At 55.9% G+C, this 27,181-nt stretch overlaps 1 protein-coding gene across 1 annotated transcript in view; it reads left to right on the top strand.

Annotated features, from left to right (window-relative positions):
* The window catches only part of LOC117009783 (valine--tRNA ligase-like), a gene marked incomplete at its 3' end in the record, with an annotated part of 76,999 nt that overhangs the window by 31,346 nt on the left and 18,472 nt on the right, over nucleotides 1–27,181 (top strand). Inside the window, exons 14-23 of the mRNA XM_042780116.1 lie at nucleotides 666–766; nucleotides 2,966–3,056; nucleotides 4,968–5,092; nucleotides 6,513–6,616; nucleotides 10,688–10,846; nucleotides 14,146–14,236; nucleotides 15,125–15,230; nucleotides 19,441–19,511; nucleotides 21,211–21,336; nucleotides 25,648–25,752. Coding sequence (XP_042636050.1) covers nucleotides 666–766; nucleotides 2,966–3,056; nucleotides 4,968–5,092; nucleotides 6,513–6,616; nucleotides 10,688–10,846; nucleotides 14,146–14,236; nucleotides 15,125–15,230; nucleotides 19,441–19,511; nucleotides 21,211–21,336; nucleotides 25,648–25,752 — 1,079 coding nt within the window. The remainder of the gene's footprint in view (nucleotides 1–665; nucleotides 767–2,965; nucleotides 3,057–4,967; nucleotides 5,093–6,512; nucleotides 6,617–10,687; nucleotides 10,847–14,145; nucleotides 14,237–15,124; nucleotides 15,231–19,440; nucleotides 19,512–21,210; nucleotides 21,337–25,647; nucleotides 25,753–27,181) is intronic.

Below are 27,181 nucleotides of genomic sequence, written 5' to 3'. Positions count from 1 at the left end.
CCCAGGTGTATTTGGGGTCCCTCAGGTGTATTTTGGGGTCTCTCAGGTGTATTTTGGGATCTCTCAGGTGTATTTTGGGGTCCCTCAGGTGTGTTTGGGGTCACTCAGGTGTATTTTGGGGTCCCCCAGGTGTATTTGGGGTCCCCCAGGTGTGTTTGGGATCTCTCAGGTGTATTTTGGGATCCCTGGGGTCACTCAGGTGTATTTGGGGTCCCCCAGGTGTATTTTGGGGTCCCCCAGGTGTGTTTGGGGTCCCCCAGGTGTGTTTGGGCTCACTCAGGTGTATTTTGGGATCCCTGGGGTCACTCAGGTGTATTTTGGGGTCCCCCAGGTGTATTTTGGGCTCTCTCAGGTGTATTTTGGGGTCCCTCAGGTGTATTTTGGGATCTCTCAGGTGTATTTTGGGGTCACTCAGGTGTATTTTGGGATCCCCCAGGTGTGTTTGGGGTCCCTCAGGTGTATTTTGGGGTCCCCCAGGTGTGTTTGGGCTCACTCAGGTGTATTTTGGGGCCCCCCAGGTGTATTTTGGGGTCACTCAGGTGTATTTTGGGGCCCCCCAGGTGTATTTGGGGTCCCTCAGGTGTATTTTAGGATCCCCCAGGTGTATTTTGGGGTCCCCCAGGTGTGTTTGGGGTCACTCAGGTGTATTTTGGGGTCCCCCCCAGCCCCAGGTGAGGACCCCGAGCTCGTGGTGGCCACGACGCGCCTGGAGACGATGCTGGGGGACGAGGCCGTGGCCGTGCACCCCGAGGACCCCCGGTACCAGGTGAGCACACCTGGGCTACAGGTAACACCCAGGTACCCCCAGGTAACTCCCAGGTACCCCCAGGTAACACCCAGGTACCAGGTGAGCACACCTGGGGTGCAGGTAACACCCAGGTACCCCCAGGTAACATCCAGGTACCAGGTGAGCACACCTGGGCTACAGGTAACACCCAGGTACCCCCAGGTAACACCCAGGTAACACCCAGGTAACACCCAGGTACCCCCAGGTAACACCCAGGTAACACCCAGGTACCCCCAGGTAACACCCAGGTACCCCCAGGTAACACCCAGGTAACACCCAGGTAACACCCAGGTACCCCCAGGTAACTCCCAGGTAACTCCCAGGTAACACCCAGGTACCAGGTGAGCACACCTGGGCTACAGGTAACACCCAGGTACCCCCAGGTAACACCCAGGTAACACCCAGGTAACACCCAGGTAACACCCAGGTACCCCCAGGTAACTCCCAGGTAACTCCCAGGTAACACCCAGGTACCAGGTGAGCACACCTGGGCTACAGGTAACACCCAGGTACCCCCAGGTAACACCCAGGTAACACCCAGGTAACACCCAGGTACCAGGTGAGCACACCTGGGCTACAGGTAACACCCAGGTAACACCCAGGTAACACCCAGGTAACACCCAGGTAACACCCAGGTAACACCCAGGTACCAGGTGAGCACACCTGGGCTACAGGTAACACCCAGGTAACTCCCAGGTAACACCCAGGTAACACCCAGGTAACACCCAGGTACCAGGTGGGCGTGGCCAGGTTCAGGTGTTCCCAGTGGGCGTGGCCATGCTCAGGTGTGCTCGGTGGGCGTGGCCATGCTCAGGTGAGCCCAGCCATGCTCAGGTGAGCTCGGTGGGCGTGGCCACACTCAGGTGTGTTCAGTGAGTGTGGCCATGCTCAGGTGTTCCCAGTGGGTGTGGCCATGCTCAGGTGTGCTGGGTGGGCGTGGCCATGCTCAGGTGAGCTCGGTGGGCGTGGCCACGCTCAGGTGAGCCCAGTGGGCGTGGCCATGCTCAGGTGAGCCCAGCCATGCTCAGGTGTTCCCTGTGGGCGTGGCCATGCTCAGGTGAGCTCAGCCATGCTCAGGTGACCCCCAGTGGGCGTGGCCATGCTCAGGTGTGCTGGGTGGGCGTGGCCAGGCTCAGGTGAGCCCAGCCACTCTCAGGTGAGCTCGGTGGGCGTGGCCATGCTCAGGTGAGCCCAGCCATGCTCAGGTGAGCTCGGTGGGTGTGGCCAGGCTCAGGTGTGCTGGGTGGGTGTGGCCATGCTCAGGTGTGCTCAGTGGGCGTGGCCATGCTCAGGTGAGCTCAGCCATGCTCAGGTGACCCCCAGTGGGTGTGGCCAGGCTCAGGTGAGCCCAGCCATGCTCAGGTGTGCTTGGTGGGCGTGGCCATGCTCAGGTGAGCTGGGTGGGTGTGGCCACGCTCAGGTGTGTTCAGTGAGTGTGGCCATGCTCAGGTGAGCTCGGTGGGCGTGGTCATGCTCAGGTGAGCCCAACCAATGCTCAGGTGTGCTCGGTGGGCGTGGCCACGCTCAGGTGACCCCCAGTGGGCGTGGCCATGCTCAGGTGAGCTCAGCCATGCTCAGGTGACCCCCAGTGAGTGTGGCCATGCTCAGGTGAGCTCAGCCATGCTCAGGTGTGCTGGGTGGGCGTGGCCAGGCTCAGGTGAGCTCAGTGGGCGTGGCCAGGCTCAGGTGAGCTCAGCCAATGCTCAGGTGTGCTCGGTGGGCGTGGCCAGGCTCAGGTGAGCTCAGCCAATGCTCAGGTGTGCTGGGTGGGCGTGGCCAGGCTCAGGTGAGCTCGGTGGGCGTGGCCATGCTCAGGTGAGCCCAGCCATGCTCAGGTGTGCTGGGTGGGCGTGACCAGGCTCAGGTGAGCTCGGTGGGCGTGGCCACGCTCAGGTGAGCTCGGTGGGCGTGGCCACGCTCAGGTGAGCTCGGTGGGCGTGGCCAGGCTCAGGTGAGCCCAACCATGCTCAGGTGTTCCCTGTGGGCGTGGCCACGCTCAGGTGAGCTCGGTGGGCGTGGTCACGCTCAGGTGAGCCCAGCCATGCTCAGGTGTTCCCTGTGGGTGTGGCCATGCTCAGGTGAGCTCAGCCATGCTCAGGTGTTCCCTGTGGGTGTGGCCACGCTCAGGTGTGTTCAGTGGGCGTGGCCAGGCTCAGGTGAGCCCCCCTCTCCCCCCAGCACCTGCGGGGCCGGTTCGTGCTGCACCCCCTGACCGGGCGGCGCCTGCCCGTGCTGCACGACGCCTTCGTGGACCCCGCCTTCGGCACAGGTGAGGGCGGGGCCGCAAAGGGGCGGGGCCGCAAAGGGGGCGTGGCCTGGTGGGTGTTGGTTGCTTGGGTGTGGTCATTTAGGGGGGTGGCTCCAGGTGTGGCTGTTTTATGGGTGTGGTCGTTTAGGAGTGTGGGTGTGGCTTGGGTGGGTGTGGCTGTTTTGGTGGGTGTGGTCGATTTGTGGGTGTGGCCTGGGTGGGTGTGGCAGTTCTGGGTGTGGTCATTTAGGGGCGTGTCTCTGTGGGTGTGGCCTGGGTGGGTGTGGTCGATTTGTGGGTGTGGCCAGGTGGGTGTGGCTGTTATGTGGGTGTGGTCATTTCAGGGTGTGGGTGTGGCCTGGGTGGGTGTGGCATTTTTGTGGGTGTGGCCTAGGTGGGTGCGGCATTTTTGTGGGTGTGGCCTGGGTGGGTGTGGCTTGGGTGGGTGTGGCAGTTCTGGGTGTGGTCATTTAGGGGCGTGTCTCTGTGGGTGTGGCCTGGGTGGGTGTGGTCGATTTGTGGGTGTGGCCAGGGTGGGTGTGGCTGTTATGTGGGTGTGGCCTGGGTGGGTGTGGCTGGGGTGGGTGTGGCTGTTGTGGTGGGTGTGACCGGGTGGGTGTGGCATTTTTGTGGGTGTGGCCTGGGTGGGTGTGGCAGTTCTGGGTGTGGTCATTTAGGGGTGTGTCTCTGTGGGTGTGGCCTGGGTGGGTGTGGTCGATTTGTGGGTGTGGCCAGGTGGGTGTGGCTGTTATGTGGGTGTGGCTTGGGTGGGTGTGGCTGTTGTGGTGGGTGTGGTCATTTCAGGGTGTGGGTGTGGCCTGGGTGGGTGTGGCCTGGGTTGTGGTGGGTGTGACCGGGTGGGTGTGGCATTTTTGTGGGTGTGGCCTGGGTGGGTGTGGCAGTTCTGGGTGTGGTCATTTAGGGGTGTGTCTCTGTGGGTGTGGCCTGGGTGGGTGTGGTCGATTTGTGGGTGTGGCCAGGTGGGTGTGGCTGTTATGTGGGTGTGGCCAGGTGGGTGTGGCTGTCGTGGTGGCTGTGGTCATTTCAGGGTGTGGGTGTGGCCTGGGTGGGTGTGGCATTTTTGTGGGTGTGGCCTGGGTGGGTGTGACAATTTTGGGTGTGGTTATTTAGGGGCGTGTCTCTGTGGGTGTGACCGGGTGGGTGTGGCATTTTTGTGGGTGTGGTCTCGGTGGGTGTGGCCTGGGTGGGTGTGACAATTTTGGGTGTGGTCATTTAGGGGCGTGTCTCTGTGGGTGTGACCGGGTGGGTGTGGCATTTTTGTGGGTGTGGCCTGGGTGGGTGTGGCTTTTTGTGGGTGTGGCCTGGGTGGGTGTGGCTGTCGTGGTGGGTGTGGTCATTTCAGGGTGTGGGTGTGGCCTGGGTGGGTGTGGCTGTTGTGGTGGGTGTGGCCTGGGTGGGTGTGGCATTTTTGTGGGTGTGGTCTGGGTGGGTGTGGCCTGGGTGGGTGTGACAATTTTGGGTGTGGTCATTTAGGGGCGTGTCTCTGTGGGTGTGGCCTGGGTGGGTGTGGTCGATTTGTGGGTGTGGCCAGGTGGGCGTGGCTGTTATGTGGGTGTGGCCTGGGGTGGGTGTGGCTGTTGTGGTGGGTGTGACCGGGTGGGTGTGGCATTTTTGTGGGTGTGGTCTCGGTGGGTGTGGCCTGGGTGGGTGTGGCAGTTTGGGGTGTGGTCATTTAGGGGCGTGTCTCTGTGGGTGTGACCGGGTGGGTGTGGCATTTTTGTGGGTGTGGCCTGGGTGGGTGTGGCCAGATGGGTGTGTGTGTCTGGTGGGCGTGGCCGGGCAGATGTGTCGGTTTTGTGGGCGTGGCTCTTTTGTGGGTGTGGCCGGCCGGGCGTGGCCGTTTGTGGGCGTGTCTCTCTGGTGGGTGTGGCCGCTCAGTGGGCGTGTCCCATGGCTGGCCCCGCCCCCCAGGTGCGGTGAAGATCACCCCCGCCCACGACGCCGCGGATTTCGAGGTGGGGCAGCGCCACGGGCTGGGCGTGGTCAGCGTCATCGGCGAGGACGGGACCATGGTCAACGTGCCCGCCCCCTTCCAGGTGAGACACCTGGGGACACCTGGGGACACCTGGGGACACACCTGGGGACACCTGGGGACACCTGAGACACACCTGGGGACACCTGGGGACACCTGGGGACACCTGGGGACACCTGGGGACAGCTGGGGACAGCTGAGCACACCTGGGGATACCTGAGACACACCTGGGGACAGCTGGGGACACCTGGGGACACCTGGGGACACCTGAGTGACACCTGGGGACACCTGGGACACACCTGGGGACACCTGGGGACACCTGGGGATCACCTGGGGGCACCTGGGGACAGCTGGGGACACCTGAGACACACCTGGGGACACCTGGGGACAGCTGGGACACACCTGGGGACACCTGGGGACAGCTGGGGACACCTGGGGACAGCTGGGGGCACCTGGGGACACCTGGGGACACCTGGGACACAGCTGGGGACACCTGGGACACACCTGGGGACACCTGGGGACACCTGGGGACACCTGGGACACCTGGGGACACCTGGGGACAGCTGGGGACACCTGGGGACAGCTGGGGACACCTGGGACACACCTGGGGACAGCTGGGGACACCTGGGGACAGCTGGGACACCTGGGGACACCTGGGGACACCTGGGGACAGCTGGGACACACCTGGGCACACCTGGGGACACCTGGGCACACCTGAGTACACCTGGGGCACACCTGGGGACAGCTGGGGACAGCTGGGGACACCTGAGCACACCTGGGGACAGCTGGGGACACCTGGGGACACCTGGGGACACCTGGGCACACCTGGGGGACACCTGGGGACACCTGGGACACACCTGGGGACACCTGGGGACACCTGGGGACACCTGGGACACCTGAGTGACACCTGGGGAGACCTGGGGGCACCTGGGGATCAACTGGGGATCACCTGGGCACACCTGGGGGCAGCTGGGGGCACCTGGGGACACCTGGGGACACCTGGGGACACACCTGGGGGCACCTGGGGACACACCTGGGGAGGCCTGGGATACACCTGGGTGTATCACTGTGGTCACTCAGGGTCACTCAGTGGTCACTCAGTGGTGACTCAGTGGTCACTCAGTGGTCACTCAGTGGTCACTCTCCCCAGGGCATGCCGCGGTTCCAGGCTCGCTCTGTGGTCACTCTGATCACTCTGTGGTCACTCAGTGGTCAGTGGTCAGTTGGTCACTCAGTGGTCAGTGGTCACTCAGTGGTCACTCAGTGGTCAGTGGTCACTCAGTGGTCACTCTGGTCACTCAGTGGTCACTCTGTCCCCAGGGCATGCTGCGGTTCCAGGCTCACTCTGTGGTCACTCTGATCACTCAGTGGTCACTCAGTGTCACTCAGTGTCACTCACTGGTCACTCAGTGGTCACTCAGTGGTCAGTGGTCACTCAGTGGTCAGTGGTCACTCAGTGGTCACTCAGTGGTCACTCTCCCCAGGGCATGCCGCGGTTCCAGGCCCGCTCGGCGCTGCTGGAGACGCTGAAGGCGCGGGGGCTGTTCCGGGGCGTCACCGAGAACCCCATGGTGGTGCCGATCTGCAGGTGAGATACAGGTGTGCACACCTGGGACAGGTGAGACAGGTGTGATACAGGTGTGTGTGTGACACTGAGAACCCCATGGTGGTGCCAATCTGCAGGTGAGATACAGGTGTGCACACCTGGGACAGGTGAGACAGGTGAGACAGGTGTGTGTGTGACACAGAACCCCGTGGTGGTGCCCATCTGCAGGTGAGGGACAGGTGTGCACACCTGAGACAGGTGACACAGGTGTGTGTGTGACACAGAACCCCATGGTGGTGCCCATCTGCAGGTGAGATACAGGTGTGCACACCTGGGACAGGTGAGATACAGGTGTGCACAGGTGAGACAGGTGTGTGTGTGACACAGAACCCCATGGTGGTGCCCATCTGCAGGTGAGCACACCTGGGACAGGTGAGACAGGTGTGTGTGATACAGGTGTGACACACCTGGGACAGGTGAGACACAGGTGTGCACAGGTGTGTGTGTGACTGAGAACCCCATGGTGGTGCCGATCTGCAGGTGAGGGACAGGTGTGACACAGGTGTGTGTGTGACACAGGTGTGTGTGTGACACAGAACCCCATGGTGGTGCCCATCTGCAGGTGAGGGACAGGTGTGCACACCTGGGACAGGTGAGATACAGGTGTGTGTGACACAGAGAACCCCATGGTGGTGCTGATCTGCAGGTGAGACAGGTGTGACACACCTGGGACAGGTGACACAGCTGTGTGTGTGACACAGAACCCCATGGTGGTGCTGATCTGCAGGTGAGACACACCTGGGACAGGTGAGACAGGTGTGTGTGATACAGGTGTGACACACCTGGGACAGGTGAGACACAGGTGTGCACAGGTGTGTGTGTGACACAGAACCCCATGGTGGTGCCCATCTGCAGGTGAGACAGGTGTGACACAGGTGTGCACACCTGAGACAGGTGAGACAGGTGTGTGTGTGACACAGAACCCCATGGTGGTGCCCATCTGCAGGTGAGCACACCTGGGACAGGTGAGACAGGTGAGACAGGTGTGTGTGTGACACAGAACCCCATGGTGGTGCCCATCTGCAGGTGAGACAGGTGTGATACAGGTGTGACACAGGTGAGACAGGTGTGTGTGTGACACAGAACCCCATGGTGGTGCTGATCTGCAGGTGAGACAGGTGTGCACACCTGAGACAGGTGTGACAGGTGACACAGGTGTGTGTGTGACACAGAACCCCATGGTGGTGCTGATCTGCAGGTGAGGGACAGGTGTGCACACCTGGGACAGGTGAGACAGGTGTGACACAGGTGTGTGTGTGACACAGAACCCCATGGTGGTGCCCATCTGCAGGTGAGACAGGTGTGAGACAGGTGTGACACAGGTGAGACAGGTGTGATACAGGTGTGACACAGGTGTGTGTGACACACAGAACCCCATGGTGGTGCCCATCTGCAGGTGAGGGACAGGTGTGATACAGGTGAGACACACCTGGGACAGGTGTGCACAGGTGTGTGAGTGACACTGAGAACCCCATGGTGGTGCCAATCTGCAGGTGAGACAGGTGTGAGACAGGTGAGATGGGACAGGTGTGTGTGTGACACAGAACCCCATGGTGGTGCCCATCTGCAGGTGAGACAGGTGTGCACAGGTGAGACAGGTGTGCACAGGTGTGTGTGTGACACAGGTGTGTGTGACACAGAACCCCATGGTGGTGCCCATCTGCAGGTGAGGGACAGGTGTGAGACAGGTGAGACCGGTGTGCACAGGTGGGACAGGTGACACAGGTGTGTGTGTGACACAGAACCCCATGGTGGTGCCGATCTGCAGGTGAGACTCACCTGGGACAGGTGAGACAGGAGACACAGGTGTGTGTGTGACTGAGAACCCCATGGTGGTGCCCATCTGCAGGTGAGCACACCTGGGACAGGTGAGACAGGTGTGTGTGTGACACAGAACCCCATGGTGGTGCCCATCTGCAGGTGAGCACACCTGGGACAGGTGAGACAGGTGTGTGTGTGACACAGAACCCCATGGTGGTGCCCATCTGCAGGTGAGACAGGTGTGATACAGGTGTGACACACCTGGGACAGGTGTGATACAGGTGTGTGTGTGACACAGAGAACCCCATGGTGGTGCCGATCTGCAGGTGAGACTCACCTGGGACAGGTGTGGGACAGGTGAGACAGGTGTGTGTATGACTGAGAACCCCATGGTGGTGCCCATCTGCAGGTGAGCACACCTGGGACAGGTGAGATACAGGTGTGATACAGGTGTGTGTGTGACACAGGTGTGTGTGTGACACAGAACCCCATGGTGGTGCCCATCTGCAGGTGAGACAGGTGTGCACAGGTGAGACAGGTGAGACAAGTGTATGTGTGACTCAGGTGTAACCCAGGTGTATCTCAGGTGTATCTCAGATGTATCCCAGGTGTATCCCAGGTAACTCAGGTGTAACTCAGGTGTATCACAGGTGTATCCCAGGTGTGACAGGTGTATCTCAGGTGTGACAGGTGTAACTCAGGTGTGTCTCAGGTGTAACCCAGGTGTGTCTCAGGTGTGTTTTCCCCTCCCCAGCCGCTCCAAGGACGTCCTGGAGCCCCGGGCCGTGCCCCGCCCTAACTCAGGTGTATCCCAGGTAACTCAGGTGTAACTCAGGTGTAACTCAGGTGTGACAGGTGTAACTCAGGTGTATCCCAGGTGTATCTCAGGTGTGTCTCAGGTGTGTCTCAGGTGTGTTTTCCCCTCTCCAGCCGCTCCAAGGACGTCCTGGAGCCCCGGGCCGTGCCCCACCCTAACTCAGGTGTATCACAGGTGTATCTCAGGTGTAACTCAGGTGTATCCCAGGTAACTCAGGTGTGTCTCAGGTGTGTCTCAGGTATATTCTCCCCTCCCCAGCCGCTCCAAGGACGTCCTGGAGCCCCGGGCCGTGCCCCACCCTAACTCAGGTGTATCTCAGGTGTGACAGGTGTAACTCAGGTGTGACTGGTGTAACTCAGGTGTATCCCAGGTAACTCAGGTGTAACTCAGGTGTAACTCAGGTGTAACTCAGGTGTGTCCCAGGTGTATCTCAGGTGTATCCCAGGTGTATCTCAGGTGTGTCTCAGGTATATTCTCCCCTCCCCAACCACTCCAAGGACGTCCTGGAGCCCCGGGCCGTGCCCCACCCTAACTCAGGTGTATCCCAGGTGTGACAGGTGTAACTCAGGTGTATCCCAGGTGTATCCCAGGTGTATCTCAGGTGTATCTCAGGTGTGACAGGTGTAACTCAGGTGTAACTCAGGTGTAACTCAGGTGTAACCCAGGTGTGTCTCAGGTGTATCTCAGGTGTATCTCAGGTGTGTCTCAGGTGTGTTTTCCCCCCCCAGCCGCTCCAAGGACGTCCTGGAGCCCCGGGCCGTGCCCCACCCTAACTCAGGTGTATCCCAGGTGTGACAGGTGTAACTCAGGTGTAACTCAGGTGTGACAGGTGTAACTCAGGTGTATCCCAGGTGTGACAGGTGTAACTCAGGTGTATCCCAGGTAACTCAGGTGTATCTCAGGTGTATCTCAGGTGTGTCTCAGGTGTATCTCAGGTGTAACTCAGGTGTATCCCAGGTGTATCTCAGGTGTGTCTCAGGTGTGTCTCAGGTGTGTTTCTCCCTCTCCAGCCGCTCCAAGGACGTCCTGGAGCCGCGGGCCGTGCCCCACCCTAACTCAGGTGTATCCCAGGTGTGACAGGTGTAACTCTGGTGTGTCACAGGTAACTCAGGTGTGTCTCAGGTGTATCCCAGGTGTGACAGGTGTAACTCAGGTGTATCCCAGGTAACTCAGGTGTGTCTCAGGTGTATCCCAGGTGTGACAGGTGTAACTCAGGTGTATCCCAGGTAACTCAGGTGTATCCCAGGTGTATCTCAGGTGTATCTCAGGTGTGTTTTCCCCTCCCCAGTCGCTCCAAGGACGTCCTGGAGCCCCGGGCCGTGCCCACCCTAACTCAGGTGTATCACAGGTGTGACAGGTGTAGCTCAGGTGTATCCCAGGTGTAACTCAGGTGTATCTCAGGTGTATCTCAGGTGTGTCTCAGGTGTGTCTCAGGTGTGTCTCAGGTGTGTCTCAGGTGTGTTTTCCCCTCCCAGCCGCTCCAAGGACGTCCTGGAGCCCCGGGCCGTGCCCCAGTGGTTCGTGCGCTGCCAGGGTTTGGCCGAAGCCGCCGCGGCCGCCGTGCGCAGGGGGGACCTGAAGCTGCACCCGGCGACGCACGCGCGCACCTGGTTCACCTGGATGGACAACATCAGGTGAGAGACCCCAAAAACTGATCCCAAAAACTGCACCTGGTTCACCTGGATGGACAACATCAGGTGAGGGACCCCAAAACCCCAAAAACTGACCCTAAAATTCACACCTGGTTCACCTGGATGGAGAATATCAGGTGAGAGACCCAAAAAACCACACCTGAAACCCCAAAAACTGCCCTGAAACCCCAAAAACTGACCCTAAAATTCACACCTGGTTCACCTGGATGGAGAATATCAGGTGAGTGACCCCAAAAACCCAAAAACTGACCCTAAAGTTCACACCTGGTTCACCTGGATGGAGAATATCAGGTGAGGGACCCCAAAACCCAAAAACTGACCCTAAAATTCACACCTGGTTCACCTGGATGGAGAATATCAGGTGAGTGACCCCAAAAACCCAAAAACTGACCCTAAAGTTCACACCTGGTTCACCTGGATGGAGAATATCAGGTGAGGGACCCCAAAATCCAAAAACTGACCCTAAAATTCACACCTGGTTCACCTGGATGGACAACATCAGGTGAGGGACCCCAAAAACCACACCTGGAACCCCAAAAACTGCCCTGAAACCCCAAAAACTGATCCCAAAAACTGCACCTGGTTCACCTGGATGGAGAATATCAGGTGAGAACCCAAAAACCACACCTGGTTCACCTGGATGGACAACATCAGGTGAGTGACCCAAAAAACCCAAAAACTGACCCTAAAATTCACACCTGGTTCACCTGGATGGACAACATCAGGTGAGGGACCCCAAAAACCACACCTGGAACCCCAAAAACTGCCCTGAAACCCCAAAAACTGACCCAAAAACCACACCTGGTTCACCTGGATGGAGAATATCAGGTGAGAGACCCAAAAAACCCCAAAAACTGACCCTAAAATTCACACCTGGTTCACCTGGATGGAGAATATCAGGTGAGTGACCCCAAAAACCACACCTGGAACCCCAAAAACTGCCCTGAAATCCCAAAACCCACACCTGGTTCACCTGGATGGACAACATCAGGTGAGTGACCCCAAAAACCCAAAAACTGACCCTAAAATTCACACCTGGTTCACCTGGATGGAGAATATCAGGTGAGAACCCAAAAACCCAAAAACTGACCCTAAAATTCACACCTGGTTCACCTGGATGGAGAATATCAGGTGAGTGACCCCAAAAACCACACCTGGAACCCCAAAAACTGCCCCAAAATCCCAAAACCCACACCTGGTTCACCTGGATGGATAATATCAGGTGAGAATCCAAAACCTGACCCCAAAAACTGCCCCAAAATCCCAAAATCTGCCCCAAAATCCCAAAACCCACACCTGGTTCACCTGGATGGACAACATCAGGTGAGTGACCCCAAAAACCCAAAAACTGACCCTAAAATTCACACCTGGCTCACCTGGATGGGGAATATCAGGTGAGGGACCCCAAAAACCACACCTGGAACCCCAAAAACTGCCCCAAAATCCCAAAACCCACACCTGGTTCACCTGGATGGAGAATATCAGGTGAGAATCCAAAACCTGACCCCAAAAACTGCCCCAAAATCCCAAAAACTGCCCCAAGAACTGCACCTGGTTCACCTGGATGGACAATGTCAGGTGAGAAACCCCAAAAACTGATCCTAAAAACCCAAAACTGACCCCAAAAACTGCACCTGGTTCACCTGGATGGACAACATCAGGTGAGAACCCAAAAACCACACCTGAAACCCCAAAAACTGCCCCAAAAACCACACCTGGTTCACCTGGATGGACAACATCAGGTGAGAGACCCAAAAAACCCAAAAACTGACCCTAAAATTCACACCTGGTTCACCTGGATGGAGAATATCAGGTGAGTGACCCCAAAAACCCAAAAACTGACCCTAAAATTCACACCTGGTTCACCTGGATGGACAACATCAGGTGAGGGACCCCAAAAACCACACCTGGAACCCCAAAAACTGCCCTGAAACCCCAAAAACTGACCCAAAAACCACACCTGGCTCACCTGGATGGAGAATATCAGGTGAGAACCCAAAAACTGACCCTAAAGTTCACACCTGGTTCACCTGGATGGACAACATCAGGTGAGTGACCCCAAAAACCACACCTGGAACCCCAAAAACTGCCCTGAAACCCCAAAAACTGATCCCAAAAACTGCACCTGGTTCACCTGGATGGAGAATATCAGGTGAGTGACCCCAAAAACCACACCTGGAACCCCAAAAACTGCCCCAAAATCCCAAAACCCACACCTGGTTCACCTGGATGGACAACATCAGGTGAGTGACCCCAAAAACCACACCTGGAACCCCAAAAACTGCCCTGAAACCCCAAAAACTGACCCAAAAACCACACCTGGTTCACCTGGGTGAACATCAGGTGAGTGACCTGAAAACTGACCCCAAAAACTGACCTGAACCACACCCACACCTGGACACACAGGTGAGGCCTCCCTCACCTGTCCCTCACCTGTCTCACCTCTCTCTCACCTGTTTCTCACCTGTCCCAGTCTCACCCGTCCCACCTGTCTCACCTGTCTCACCTGTCCTGTCTCACCTGTCTCACCTGTCCCTGTCCCTGTCCTTGTCTCACCTGGTCACACAGGTGACCCTCACCTGTCTCACCTGTCCCTGTGTCACCTGTATCTCACCTGTCTCACCTGTCCCTGTCCCTGTCCTTGTCTCACCTGGTCACACAGGTGACCCTCACCTGTCTCACCTGTCCCTGTCCCTGTCTCACCTGTCTCACCTGTCTCACCTGTCCCTGTGTCACCTGTCCCTGTGTCACCTGTATCTCACCTGTCTCACCTGTCCCTGTCCCTGTCCCAGTCTCACCTGGTCACACAGGTGACCCTCACCTGTCTCACCTGTCCCTGTCTCACCTGTCCCTATCTCACCTGTCTCACCTGTGTCACCTGTGCAGGGACTGGTGCATCTCCCTCTCCCTGTCTCACCTGTCCATATCCCACCTGTCTCACCTATCCCTGTCTCACCTGTCCCACCTGTCTCACCTGTCCCTGTCTCTGTCTCACCTGTCCCTCTCTCACCTGTCCCTGTCTCACCTGTCTCACCTGTCTCACCTGTCCCTGTCCCTCACCTGGTCACACAGGTGACCCCTCACCTGTCCCTGTCTCACCTGTCCCAGTCTCACCTGGTCACACAGGTGACCCTCACCTGTCTTACCTGTCTCACCTGTCCATGTCTCACCTGTCTCACCTGTCTCACCTGTCCCAGTCTCACCTGGTCACACAGGTGACCCTCACCTGTCTCACCTGTCTCACCTGTCTCACCTGTCTCACCTGTGTCTCACCTGTGCAGGGACTGGTGCATCTCCCGCCAGCTCTGGTGGGGCCATCGCATCCCCGCCTATTTCATCACCATCGACGACCCCGCCGTGACCCCGGGACAGGTGAGGGGGGCGGGGACATCGGGGTCACACCTGGGGTCACACCTGGGGTCACACCTGGGGTCACACCTGGGGTCACTTTTGGGATTTTTTTGGATTTTTTGGGGTCACATTTGGGATTTTTTGGGGTCAGATTTGGGATTTTTGGATTGTTTTTAATTTCAGGATGAGGATGAGCGGTTCTGGGTCAGGTTTGGGGTCACATTTTGGGATTTTTTGGGGTCAGATTTGGGATTTTTGGATTTTTTTTTTAATTTCAGGATGAGGATGAGCGGTTCTGGGTCAGGTTTGGGGTCACATTTTGGGATTTTTTGGGGTCAGATTTGGGATTTTTGGATTTTTTTTTTAATTTCAGGATGAGGACGAGCGGTTCTGGGTCAGGTTTGGGATTTTTGGGTGACATTTAGGATTTTTGGGGGTCACATTTTGGGATTTTTTTTAAATTTCAGGACGTGATGAATGATTCTGGGTCAGATTTAGGATTTTTTGGGGTCAGATTTGGGATTTTTGGGGTCACATTTTGGATTTTTTAATTTCAGGATGAGGACGAGCGGTTCTGGGTCAGGTTTGGGATTTTTTGGGGTCAGATTTGGGATTTTTGGATTTTTTTTTTTATTTTCAGGATGAGGACGAGCGGTTCTGGGTCAGGTTTGGGATTTTTTGGGGTCAGATTTGGGATTTTTGGATTTTTTTTTTTATTTTCAGGATGAGGACGAGCGGTTCTGGGTCAGATTTGGGGTCAGATTTGGGATTTTTTGGGGTCACATTTGGGATTTTTGGGATTGTTTTTAATTTCAGGATGAGGACGAGCGGTTCTGGGTCAGATTTGGGGTCAGATTTGGGATTTTTTGGGGTCACATTTGGGATTTTTGGGATTGTTTTTAATTTCAGGATGAGGACGAGCGGTTCTGGGTCAGCGGCCGCTCCCAGGACGAGGCTCGGGCCAAAGCGGCCGCGACCTTCGGGGTCAGCCCTGAACTGGTCAGCCTGAGACAAGGTGGGACTGGGGCAACTGGGAGCACTGGTGGGCACTGGGAGGGGATTGGGGGGGAACTGGGGTGGGACTGGGAGGGACTGGGATGGACTGGGATGGGACTGGGAGGGACTGGGAGGGACTGGGATGGACTGGGATGGGACTGGGATGGGACTGGGAGGGACTGGGAGGGACTGGGATAGGACTGGGACGGACTGGGAGGGACTGGGAGGGAACTGGGAGGGACTGGGATGGGACTGGGATGGACTGGGAGGGGACTGGGGGGACTGGGAGGGACTGGGAGGGACTGGGAGGGAACTGGGAGGGACTGGGATGGACTGGGATGGACTGGGATGGACTGGGATGGACTGGGATGGGACTGGGATGGGACTGGGATGGACTGGGAGGGACTGGGATGGACTGGGAGGGGATTGGGATGGGACTGGGATGGACTGGGAGGGACTGGGATAGGACTGGGAGGGACTGGGAGGGACTGGGATAGGACTGGGACGGACTGGGAGGGACTGGGAGGGAACTGGGAGGGACTGGGATGGGACTGGGATGGACTGGGAGGGGACTGGGGGGACTGGGAGGGACTGGGAGGGACTGGGAGGGAACTGGGAGGGACTGGGAGGGACTGGGATGGACTGGGATGGACTGGGATGGACTGGGATGGGACTGGGATGGGACTGGGATGGACTGGGAGGGACTGGGATAGGACTGGGACGGACTGGGAGGGACTGGGAGGGAACTGGGAGGGACTGGGAGGGGACTGGGAGGGACTGGGACGGACTGGGAGGGACTGGGAGGGAACTGGGAGGGACTGGGATGGACTGGGATGGACTGGGATGGACTGGGAGAGACTGGGAGGGGATTGGGAGGGACTGGGGGGGACTGGGATGGGACTGGGAGGGACTGGGAGGGACTGGGAGGGAACTGGGATGGGACTGGGAGGGACTGGGAGGGACTGGGAGGGACTGGGATGGGACTGGGATGGGACTGGGATGGGACTGGGATGGACTGGGAGGGGACTGGGATGGACTGGGAGGGACTGGGATGAACTGGGAGGGACTGGGAAGGACTGGGATGAACTGGGAGGGACTGGGAAGGACTGGGATGAACTGGGAGGGACTGGGAAGGACTGGGATGAACTGGGAGGGACTGGGAGGGAACTGGGAGGGACTGGGATGGGACTGGGAGGGACTGGGATGGACTGGGAGGGACTGGGAGGGACTGGGAGGGACTGGGAGGGACTGGGAGTCACTCACTGGTCACTCACTGGTGTGGTTACTGGTGTTACTGGTCACTGGTGGTCACTCACTGGTGTAACTGGTGTTACTGGTGTGGTTACTGGTGTTACTGGTGTAACTGGTGTCCCTGGTCACCGGTTACTGGTGTTACTGGTGTCACTGGTCACTGGTTACTGGTGTCACTGGTGTCCCTGGTGTTCCTGCTCACTGATTACTGGTGTCACTGATGATGTTACTGGTGTGACTGGTGTTACTGGTGTGGTTACTGGTTTAACTGGTCCCTGTCCCCCCAGATGAGGACGTTTTGGACACCTGGTCACTCAGTGGTGTCACTGATGATGTCACTGGTGTCCCTGGTCACTGGTTACTGGTGTCACTGGTCTCACTGGTGTTGTTACTGGTTTGGTTACTGGTTTAACTGGTTTAACTGGTTTAACTGGTTTCCCCCAGATGAGGACGTTCTGGACACCTGGTCGCTCACTGGTGTGGTTACTGGTGTCACTGGTGTGGTTATTGATGTCACTGGTGTCACTGATGATGTCACTGGTGTTACTGGTGTCACTGGTCACTGGTTACTGGTGTCACTGGTGTCACTGATGATGTCACTGGTGTAACTGGTGTTACTGGTTTCCCCCAGATGAGGACGTTCTGGACACCTGGTCACTCACTGGTGTCACTGGTGTGGTTACTGGTGTCACTGGTCACTGGTTACTGGTGTCACTGGTGTCACTGATGATGTTACTGGTGTCACTGGTGTTACTGGTCACTGATTACTGGTGTCACTGGTTTCACTGGTGTGGTTACTGGTGTGGTTACTGGTGTTACTGGTCACTGGTTACTGGTGTAACTGGTGTCACTGGTCACCGGTTACTGGTGTCACTGGTGTCACTGGTGTGGTTACTGGTGTCACTGGTCACTGGTTACTGGTGTTACTGGTGTCACTGGTGTGGTTACTGGTGTGGTTACTGGTTTAACTGGTGTAACTGGTGTGGTCACTGGTGTAACTGGTTTCCCCCAGACGAGGACGTTCTGGACACCTGGTCACTCACTGGTGTCACTGGTGTGGTTATTGATGTCACTGGTGTCACTGGTGTCACTGGTCACTGGTTACTGGTCTCACTGGTGTCACTGATGATGTCACTGGTGTTACTGGTGTTACTGGTCACTGGTTACTGGTGTAACTGGTGTTACTGGTTTCCCCCAGATGAGGACGTTCTGGACACCTGGTCACTCACTGGTGTCACTGATGATGTTACTGGTGTTACTGGTGTGGTTACTGGTGTTACTGGTGTTACTGGTCACTGGTTACTGGTTTCACTGGTGTTACTGGTGTGGTTACTGGTGTGTTTACTGGTGTTACTGGTTTGGTGTAACTGGTTTAACTGGTTTCCCCCAGATGAGGACGTTCTGGACACCTGGTCACTCACTGGTGTCACTGGTGTGGTCACTGGTGTTACTGGTCACTGGTTACTGGTTTCACTGGGGTCACTGGTGTTGTTACTGGTGTTGTTACTGGTGTAACTGGTTTAACTGGTTTAACTGGTGTCCCTGTCCCCCCAGATGAGGACGTTCTGGACACCTGGTCACTCACTGGTGTCACTGGTGATGTTACTGGTGTCACTGGTGTGGTTACTGGTGTTACTGGTGTTACTGGTCACTGGTTACTGGTGTCACTGGTGTTACTGGTGTTATTATTGGTGTGGTTACTGGTGTAACTGGTGTTACTGGTCACTGGTTACTGGTGTCACTGGTGTTACTGGTGTTATTATTGGTGTGGTTACTGGTTTAACTGGTTTAACTGGTTTAACTGGTCCCTGTCCCCCCAGATGAGGATGTTTTGGACACCTGGTCACTCACTGGTGTCACTGGTGTGGTTACTGGTGTCACTGATGATGTCACTGGTGTTACTGGTGTGTTTACTGGTTTAACTGGTTTGGTGTAACTGGTTTAACTGGTGTCCCCCCAGATGAGGATGTTCTGGACACCTGGTCACTCACTGGTGTCACTGGTGTGGTTATTGATGTCACTGGTGTCACTGGTCACTGGTTACTGGTCTCACTGGTTTCACTGGTGTTGTTACTGGTGTTACTGGTTTGGTGTAACTGGTTTAACTGGTTTCCCCCAGATGAGGACGTTCTGGACACCTGGTCACTCACTGGTGTGGTTATTGATGTCACTGGTGTCACTGGTCACTGATTACTGGTGTCACTGGTTTCACTGGTGTTGTTACTGGTGTTACTGGTATTGTTACTGGTGTCACTGGTTTCACTGATGATGTCACTGGTGTTACTGGTATTGTTACTGGTGTTACTGGTGTTACTGGTCACTGGTTACTGGTTTAACTGGTGTCCCTGTCCCCCCAGATGAGGATGTTCTGGACACCTGGTCACTCACTGGTGTCACTGGTGTGGTTACTGGTGTCACTGGTCCCTGGTTACTGGTGTCACTGGTTTCACTGGTGTTGTTACTGGTGTTACTGGTTTGGTGTAACTGGTTTAACTGGTGTAACTGGTTTAACTGGTTTAACTGGTTTCCCCCAGATGAGGATGTTTTGGACACCTGGTCACTCACTGGTGTCACTGCTGTGGTTATTGATGTCACTGGTGTCCCTGGTCACTGGTTACTGGTTTCACTGGTGTTACTGGTGTGGTTACTGGTGTGTTTACTGGTGTTACTGGTTTGGTGTAACTGGTGTTACTGGTTTCCCTCAGATGAGGACGTTCTGGACACCTGGTCACTCACTGGTATCACTGGTCTCACTGGTCACTGGTTACTGGTTTCACTGGTGTTACTGGTGTGGTTACTGGTGTCACTGGTGTTGTTACTGGTGTGGTTACTGGTTTAACTGGTTTAACTGGTTTAACTGGTTTCCCTCAGATGAGGACGTTCTGGACACCTGGTCACTCACTGGTGTCACTGGTGTTGTTACTGGTGTTACTGGTCACTGGTTACTGGTTTAACTGGTTTAACTGGTGTCCCCCCAGATGAGGACGTTCTGGACACCTGGTTCTCCTCCGGCCTCTTCCCGTTCTCCGTCTTCGGCTGGCCCGAGCAGGTGGGGGGGGTTTGGGGGGTCCTGGGCAATTTTGGGGGGTCCCTGATTCATTTTTGGGGTCCCTGGGGGGATTTTTGGGGTCTCAGGGGATTTTTTGAGGGGTCCTTGTCTCATTTTTGGGGTCCTTGGGGGGGAATTTGGGGCTCTTGTCTCATTTTTGGGGTCCCTTAGGGGGAATTTGGGGTTCTTGTCTCATTTTTTGGGGTCCCTGGGTGTTTTTTTGGGGTCACTGGAAGTTTTTTGGGGGTCCTTGTCTCATTTTTGGGGGTCCCTGACCCATTTTTGGGGTCCCTGGGGAGGTCCCTGAGGATTTTAGGGTCCCTGGGGGGATTTTTTGGGGGTCCCTGTCTCATTTTGGGGGGTCCCTGGGGTTTATGAGGTTCCTGGGGGGATTTTTTGGGGGTCCCTGGGTGTTTTTGGGGCTCCCTGACCCATTTTTGGGGTCCCTGACCCATTTTTGGGGCTCCCTGACCCATTTTTGGGGTCCCTGACTCATTTTTGGGGGTCCCTGACCCATTTTTGGGATCCTGTCTCATTTTTTAGGGTCCCTGATCCCATTTTTGGGGGTCCCTGACCCATTTTTGGGGGTCCCTGTCTCATTTTTGGGGGTCCCTGACTCATTTTTGGGGTCCCTGACTCATTTTTGGGGTCCCTGACCCATTTTTGGGGTCCCTGGGTGTTTTTCTGGGTCCCTGGGGGGATTTTTTGGGGGTCCCTGACCCATTTTTGGGGGTCCCTGGGTATTTTTTGGGGGTCCCTGACCCATTTTTGGGGTCCCTGACCCATTTTTGGGGTCCCTGACTCATTTTTGGGGGTCCCTGTCTCATTTTTGGGGGTCCCTGATCCCATTTTGGGGGTCCCTGGGGATTTTTAAGGTCCCTGAAGATTTTTTTGGGGGGTCCCTGGGTGTTTTTCTGGGTCCCTGGGGGGATTTTTTGGGGGTCCCTGGGTGTTTTTGGGGGTCCCTGACCCATTTTTGGGGTCCCTGACTCATTTTTGGGGGTCCCTGACCCATTTTTTGGGGGTCCCTGACTCATTTTTGGGGGTCCCTGACCCATTTTTAAGGTCCCTGACTCATTTTTGGGGGTCCCTGATCCCATTTTTGGGGGTCCCTGAAGATTTTTTTGGGGGTCCCTGGGTGTTTTTCTGGGTCCCTGGGGGGATTTTTTGGGGGTCCCTGTCTCATTTTTTGGGGTCCCTGACCCATTTTTGGGGGTCCCTGGGGGGATTTTTTGGGGGTCCCTGGGTATTTTTGGGGGTCCCTGTCTCATTTTTGGGGGTCCCTGACCCATTTTTGGGGGTCCCTGACTCATTTTTTGGGGTCCCTGACCCGTTTTTGGGGTCCCTGACCCATTTTTGGGGTCCCTGTCTCATTTTTGGGGGTCCCTGACCCATTTTTGGGGGTCCCTGTCTCATTTTTGGGGTCCCTGACTCATTTTTGGGGGTCCCTGACCCATTTTTGGGGGTCCCTGACTCATTTTGGGGGTCCCTGACTCATTTTTGGGGTCCCTGTCTCATTTTGGGGGTCCCTGAGTGTTTTTTGAGGATTTTTTGGGGGTCCCTGGGAGGTTTTTTGGGGATTTTTTCGGGGTCCCAGGGTATTTTTGGGGGTCCCTGACTCATTTTTGGGGTCCCTGACTCATTTTTGGGGGTCCCTGACTCATTTTTGGGGGTCCCTGAGCCGTTTTTGACCCCCCAGACCCCCGACCTGGAGCGTTTCTACCCCGGCTCCCTGCTGGAGACCGGCCACGACATTTTGTTCTTCTGGGTGGCTCGGATGGTGATGCTGGGGCTGGCCCTGACTGGGAAACTGCCCTTCAAAGAGGTGAGAAATCACCCCAAAATATCCTAAATTCACCCCAAAATTCAGCCCAAAATCACCCAGAACTCCTGACCTCACACAGCCCCAAAAAAAACCAAAATCACCCCAAAATCCACCCCAAAAACCACCAAAATCCATCCTAAAAAAGCCCAAAATCCATCCTAAAATATCCCAAAATATCCTGAAATTACCCCAAAAATCCAGCACAAAATCCAGCCCCAAAAACCCCAAAATCCACCCAAAAAAATCCCAAAAAAACCTCAAAAACCAGCCCAGAAACGGCCCAAAATCACCCAAAAAAGCAGCACAAAACCAGCCCAAAAATCATCTCAAAAAACCCCAAAATATCCTAAATTCACCCCAAAAATCCAGCACAAAATCCAGCCCCAAAAACCCCAAAATCCACCCAAAAAAATCCCAAAAAAACCTCAAAAAACAGCCCAGAAACGGCCCAAAATCACCCAAAAAAGCAGCACAAAACCAGCCCAAAAATCATCTCAAAAAACCCCAAAATATCCTAAATTCACCCCAAAATTCAGCACAAAATCCAGCCCAAAAAACCCCAAAATCCACCAAAAAAATCCCAAAAAAACCTCAAAAAAACAGCCCAGAAACGGCCCAAAATCACCCAGAACTCCTGACCTCACACAGACCCAAAAAAACCAAAATCACCCCAAAATTCAGCCCAAAAATATCCCAAAATCATCCCAAAAACTCCCAAAATATCTTAAAATTACCCCAAAAATCCGGCTCAAAATCACCCAGAATCCCTGACCTCACACAGCCCCAAAAAAAAACCAAAATCACCCCAAAATCCACCCCAAAAACCACCAAAATCCATCCTTAAAAAAGCCCAAAATCCATCCTAAAATATCCCAAAATATCCTGAAATTACCCCAAAAATCCAGCACAAAATCCAGCCCCAAAAACCCCAAAATCCACCAAAAAAATCCCAAAAAAAACTCAAAAACCAGCCCAGAAACGGCCCAAAATCACCCAGAACTCCTGACCTCACACAGACCCAAAAAAAACCCAAAATCACCCCAAAATTCAGCCCAAAAATATCCCAAAATCACCCCCCCAGGTGTGTTACCTGGCCCAGGTGTGTCCCAGGTGTGTCCCAGGTGTCCCCCAGATGTGTTACCTGTCCCCCAGGTGTGTTACCTGTCGCTCAGGTGTCCCCAGGTGTCCCCCAGGTGTGTTACCTGTGGCTCAGGTGTGTCCCAGGTGTCCTTCACCTGTCCCAGGTGTGTCCCAGGTGTGTCCCAGGTGTGTCCCAGGTGTGTCCCTGTCACTCAGGTGTGTCCCAGGTGTGTCCCAGGTGTCCTTCACCTGTCCCAGGTGTGTCCCAGGTGCATTACCTGTCACTCAGGTGTCCCTCAAGTGTCCCCCAGGTGTGTCCCAGGTGCATTACCTGTCCCCCAGGTGTGTTACCTGTTGCTCAGGTGTCACCCAGGTGTCCCCAGGTGTCCCCCAGGTGCGTTACCTGTGGCTCAGGTGTGTCCCAGGAGTGTCCCAGGTGTGTCTCACCTGTCCCAGGTGTGTCCCAGTCTCTCAGGTGTCCCCCAGGTGCGTTACCTGTGGCTCAGGTGTGTCCCAGGTGTATCTCACCTGTCCCAGGTGCATTACCTGTGTCACCTGTCAGGTGTCCCCCAGGTGTGTCTCACCTGTCCCAGGTGTGTCCCAGATGTGTCCCAGGTGTGTCCCAGATGTACCAGGTGTCCTTCACCTGTCCCAGGTGTGTCCCAGGTGCATTACCTGTCCCCCAGGTGTGTCCCAGGTGCATTACCTGTCCCCCAGGTGTGTTACCTGTGGCTCAGGTGTGTCCCAGGTGTCCCCAGGTGTCCCCCAGGTGTGTTACCTGTGGCTCAGGTGTGTCCCAGGTGTGTCTCACCTGTCCCAGGTGTGTCCGTGTCACTCAGGTGTGTCCCAGATGTACCAGGTGTCCTTCACCTGTCCCAGGTGTGTCCCAGGTGTGTCCCAGATGTGTCCCAGGTGTCCTTCACCTGTCCCAGGTGTGTCCCAGGTGTGTCCCAGATGTGTCCCAGGTGTCCTTCACCTGTCCCAGGTGTGTCCCAGGTGTGTTACCTGTCCCCCAGATGTGTCCCAGTCTCTCAGGTGTGTCCCAGCTGTGTCCCAGGTGTGTCCCAGGTGTGTCCCAGTCTCTCAGGTGTGTCCCAGGTGTGTCCCAGGTGTGTCTCACCTGTCCCAGGTGTGTCCCAGCTATCTCACCTGTCTCTCAGGTGTGTCCCAGTGTGTCCCCCAGATGTGTTACCTGTCCCCCCAGGTGTCCCCCAGGTGCATTACCTGTCACTCAGGTATCCCTCAGGTGTCTCAGGTGTGTCCCTTGTCCCCCAGGTGTGTCTCACCTGTCCCCCAGGTGCATTACCTGTCGCTCAGGTGTGTCCCAGGTGTCCCCCAGATATCTCCCCTGTCCCCCAGGTGTCCCCCAGGTGTGTCCCAGAGTGTCCCAGGTGCATTACCTGTCCCCCAGGTGCATTATCTGTGGCTCAGGTGTCCCCCAGGTGTGTTACCTGTCCATCAGGTGTCCCCCAGGTGTGTCCCAGTCTCTCAGGTGTGTCCCCCGTCCCCCAGGTGTGTCCCAGGTGTGTTACCTGTTGCTCAGGTGTCCCAGGTGTGTCTCACCTGTCCCAGGTGCATTACCTGTGTCACCTGTCAGGTGTCCCCAGGTGTCCCCCATGTGTGTCCCAGGTGTCCTTCACCTGTCCCAGGTGTGTCCCAGGTGCGTTACCTGTCCCCCAGGTGTGTCCCTGTGGCTCAGGTGTGTCCCAGGTGTGTCCCAGATATCTCACCTGTCCCCCAGGTGTGTCTCACCTGTCCCAGGTGTGTCCCAGTCTCTCAGGTGTCCCCCAGGTGCGTTACCTGTGGCTCAGGTGTGTCCCAGGTGTGTCTCACCTGTCCCAGGTGCATTACCTGTGTCACCTGTCAGGTGTCCCCCAGGTGTGTTACCTGTCCCAGGTGTGTCTCAGGTGTCTCAGGTGTGTCCCAGTCACTCAGGTGTCCCCAGATGTGTCCCAGTCCCCCAGGTGTGTCCTAGCTGTCCTCCAGGTGCTCCTAGGTGTCCCCCAGGTGTGTCTCACCTGTCCCAGGTGTCTCTCAGGTGTCCCAGGTGTGTCCCAGGTGCATTACCTGTCACTCAGGTGTGTCCCAGGTGTCCCTCAAGTGTGTCCCAGGTGTGTCTCAGGTGTGTCCCAGTTGCCCAGGTGTCCCCCAGGTGCATTACCTGATGCCCAGGTGTCCCCCAGGTGTGTTACCTGTCCCCCAGGTGTCCCCCAGCTGTGTCTCACCTGTCCCAGGTCCGTTACCTGTCCCCTAGGTGCATCACCTGTCACTCAGGTGTCCCCCAGGTGTGTCCCAGCTGTGTCTCACCTGTCCCAGGTGTGTCTCAGGTGTCTCAGGTGTGTCCCAGTCCCCCGGGTGTGTCTCAGGTGTGTCCCTGTCACTCAGGTGTCCCCAGGTGTATCTCACCTGTCCCAGGTGCATTACCTGTGTCACCTGTCAGGTGTCCCCAGGTGTCCCCCAGGTGTGTCACTTGTCCCCTCAGGTGTGTCCCAGGTATCCCCAGGTGCTTTACCTGTCACTCAGGTGTGTCCCAGGTGTCCCCCAGGTGTGTTACGTGTCCCCCAGGTGTCCCCCAGCTGTGTCTCACCTGTCCCAGGTGTGTCCCTGTCACTCAGGTGTGTCCCAGATGTACCAGGTGTCCTTCACCTGTCCCAGGTGTGTCCCAGGTGTGTCCCAGGTGTGTCCCAGGTGTGTCCCCAGGTGTCCCCAGGTGTCCCCCAGGTGTGTTACCTGTGGCTCAGGTGTGTCCCAGGTGTGTCCCAGGTGTGTCTCACCTGTCCCAGGTGTGTCCCAGGTGTGTCTCACCTGTCCCAGGTGTGTCTCAGGTGTCCCAGGTGTGTCCCAGGTGTGTCTCACCTGTCCCAGGTGTGTCTCAGGTGTCCCAGGTGTGTCCCAGGTGTGTCTCACCTGTCCCAGGTGTGTCCCTGTCACTCAGGTGTGTCCCTGTCCCCAGGTGTCCTTCACCTGTCCCAGGTGTGTCCCAGGTGTGTCCCAGATGTGTCCCAGGTGTGTCCCAGGTGTGTCCCAGGTGTGTCCCAGGTGTGTCCCAGGTGTGTTACCTGTCCCCCAGGAGTGTCCCAGGTGCATTACCTGTCCCCCAGGTGTGTTACCTGTGGCTCAGGTGTGTCCCAGGTGTCCCCCAGGTGTGTTACCTGTCCCCCAGGTGTCTCCCAGGTGTGTCTCACCTGTCCCAGGTGTGTCCCTGTCACTCAGGTGTGTCCCTGTCCCCAGGTGTACCTGCACGCCATCGTCCGCGACGCGCACGGGCGCAAAATGAGCAAATCCCTGGGGAACGTCATCGACCCCCTGGACGTGATCAAAGGGGTCAGTCTGCAGGTGAGACCCCAAAAAACCCAAAATATCCCAAAATCAACCCAAAAATATCCAAAAAACCCAAAAAACTACACAAAAATATCCAAAAATACCAAAAAATCCCAAAACCTGACCCCAAATCCCTGGGGAACGTCATCGACCCCCTGGACGTCATCAAAGGAGTGACCCTGCAGGTGAGACCCCAAAAAAACCCAAAATCTGACCCAAAATATCCCAAAAACCCAAAAAACCCACCCCAAAAACCACCCCCAAAACACCAAAATACCCAAAAATACCAAAATATACCAAAAAATACCCAAAATCAACCCCAAACCCGACCCCAAATCCCTGGGGAACGTCATCGACCCCCTGGACGTGATCAGAGGGGTGACCCTGCAGGTGAGACCCCAAAAAAACCCAAAATATCCCAAAATCAACCCAAAAATATCCAAAAAAACCCAAAAAACTACACAAAAATATCCAAAAATACCAAAAAAATACCCTAAACCCGACCCCAAATCCCTGGGGAACGTCATCGACCCCCTGGACGTCATCAGAGGGGTGACCCTGCAGGTGAGACCCCAAAAAAACCCAAAAAAAACCCAAAAATCTGACCCAAAATATCCCAAAAACCACAAAAAACCCCAAAATCTGACCCAAAAAATCCACAAAATCCCGAAAAAACCACCCAAAAAAATCCCAAAAAATACAAAAAAATACCCTAAGCCTGACCCCAAATCCCTGGGGAACGTCATCGACCCCCTGGACGTCATCAGAGGGGTGACCCTGCAGGTGAGACCCCAAAAAAACCCAAAAACCCAAAAATCTGACCCAAAAATATCCAAAAAACCCAAAAAACTACACAAAAATATCCAAAAATACAAAAAAATCCCAAAATCCGACCCCAAATCCCTGGGGAACGTCATTGACCCCCTGGACGTCATCAGAGGGGTCAGTCTGCAGGTGAGACCCCAAAAAAACCCAAAAACCCCAAAAATAACCCCAAAAATATCCCAAAAACCACAAAAACCCCAAAATCTGACCCAAAAAATCCACAAAAACCCGAAAAAACCACCCAAAAAAATCCCAAAAAATACAAAAAAATACCCAAACCTGACCCCAAATCCCTGGGGAACGTCATCGACCCCCTGGACGTCATCAGGGGGGTGACCCTGCAGGTGAGACCCCAAAAAAACCCAAAATATCCCAAAATATCCCAAAAACCCAAAAAACCCACCCCAAAAACCACCCCCAAAACACCAAAATACCCAAAAATACCAAAAAATACCAAAAAATACCCAAAACCAACCCCAAAACCCGACCCCAAATCCCTGGGGAACGTCATCGACCCCCTGGACGTCATCAGGGGGGTGACCCTGCAGGTGAGACCCCAAAAAAACCCAAAAACCCAAAAATCTGACCCAAAAAATCCACAAAAACCCGAAAAAACCAC

The sequence above is a fragment of the Catharus ustulatus genome, chromosome 36 (assembly GCF_009819885.2).
Source record: "Catharus ustulatus isolate bCatUst1 chromosome 36, bCatUst1.pri.v2, whole genome shotgun sequence".
Taxonomy (NCBI): Eukaryota; Metazoa; Chordata; class Aves; order Passeriformes; family Turdidae; genus Catharus; species Catharus ustulatus.
Note: the sequence above shows the minus strand (reverse complement) of the source record. Positions and strands in the feature narration are given on the sequence as shown.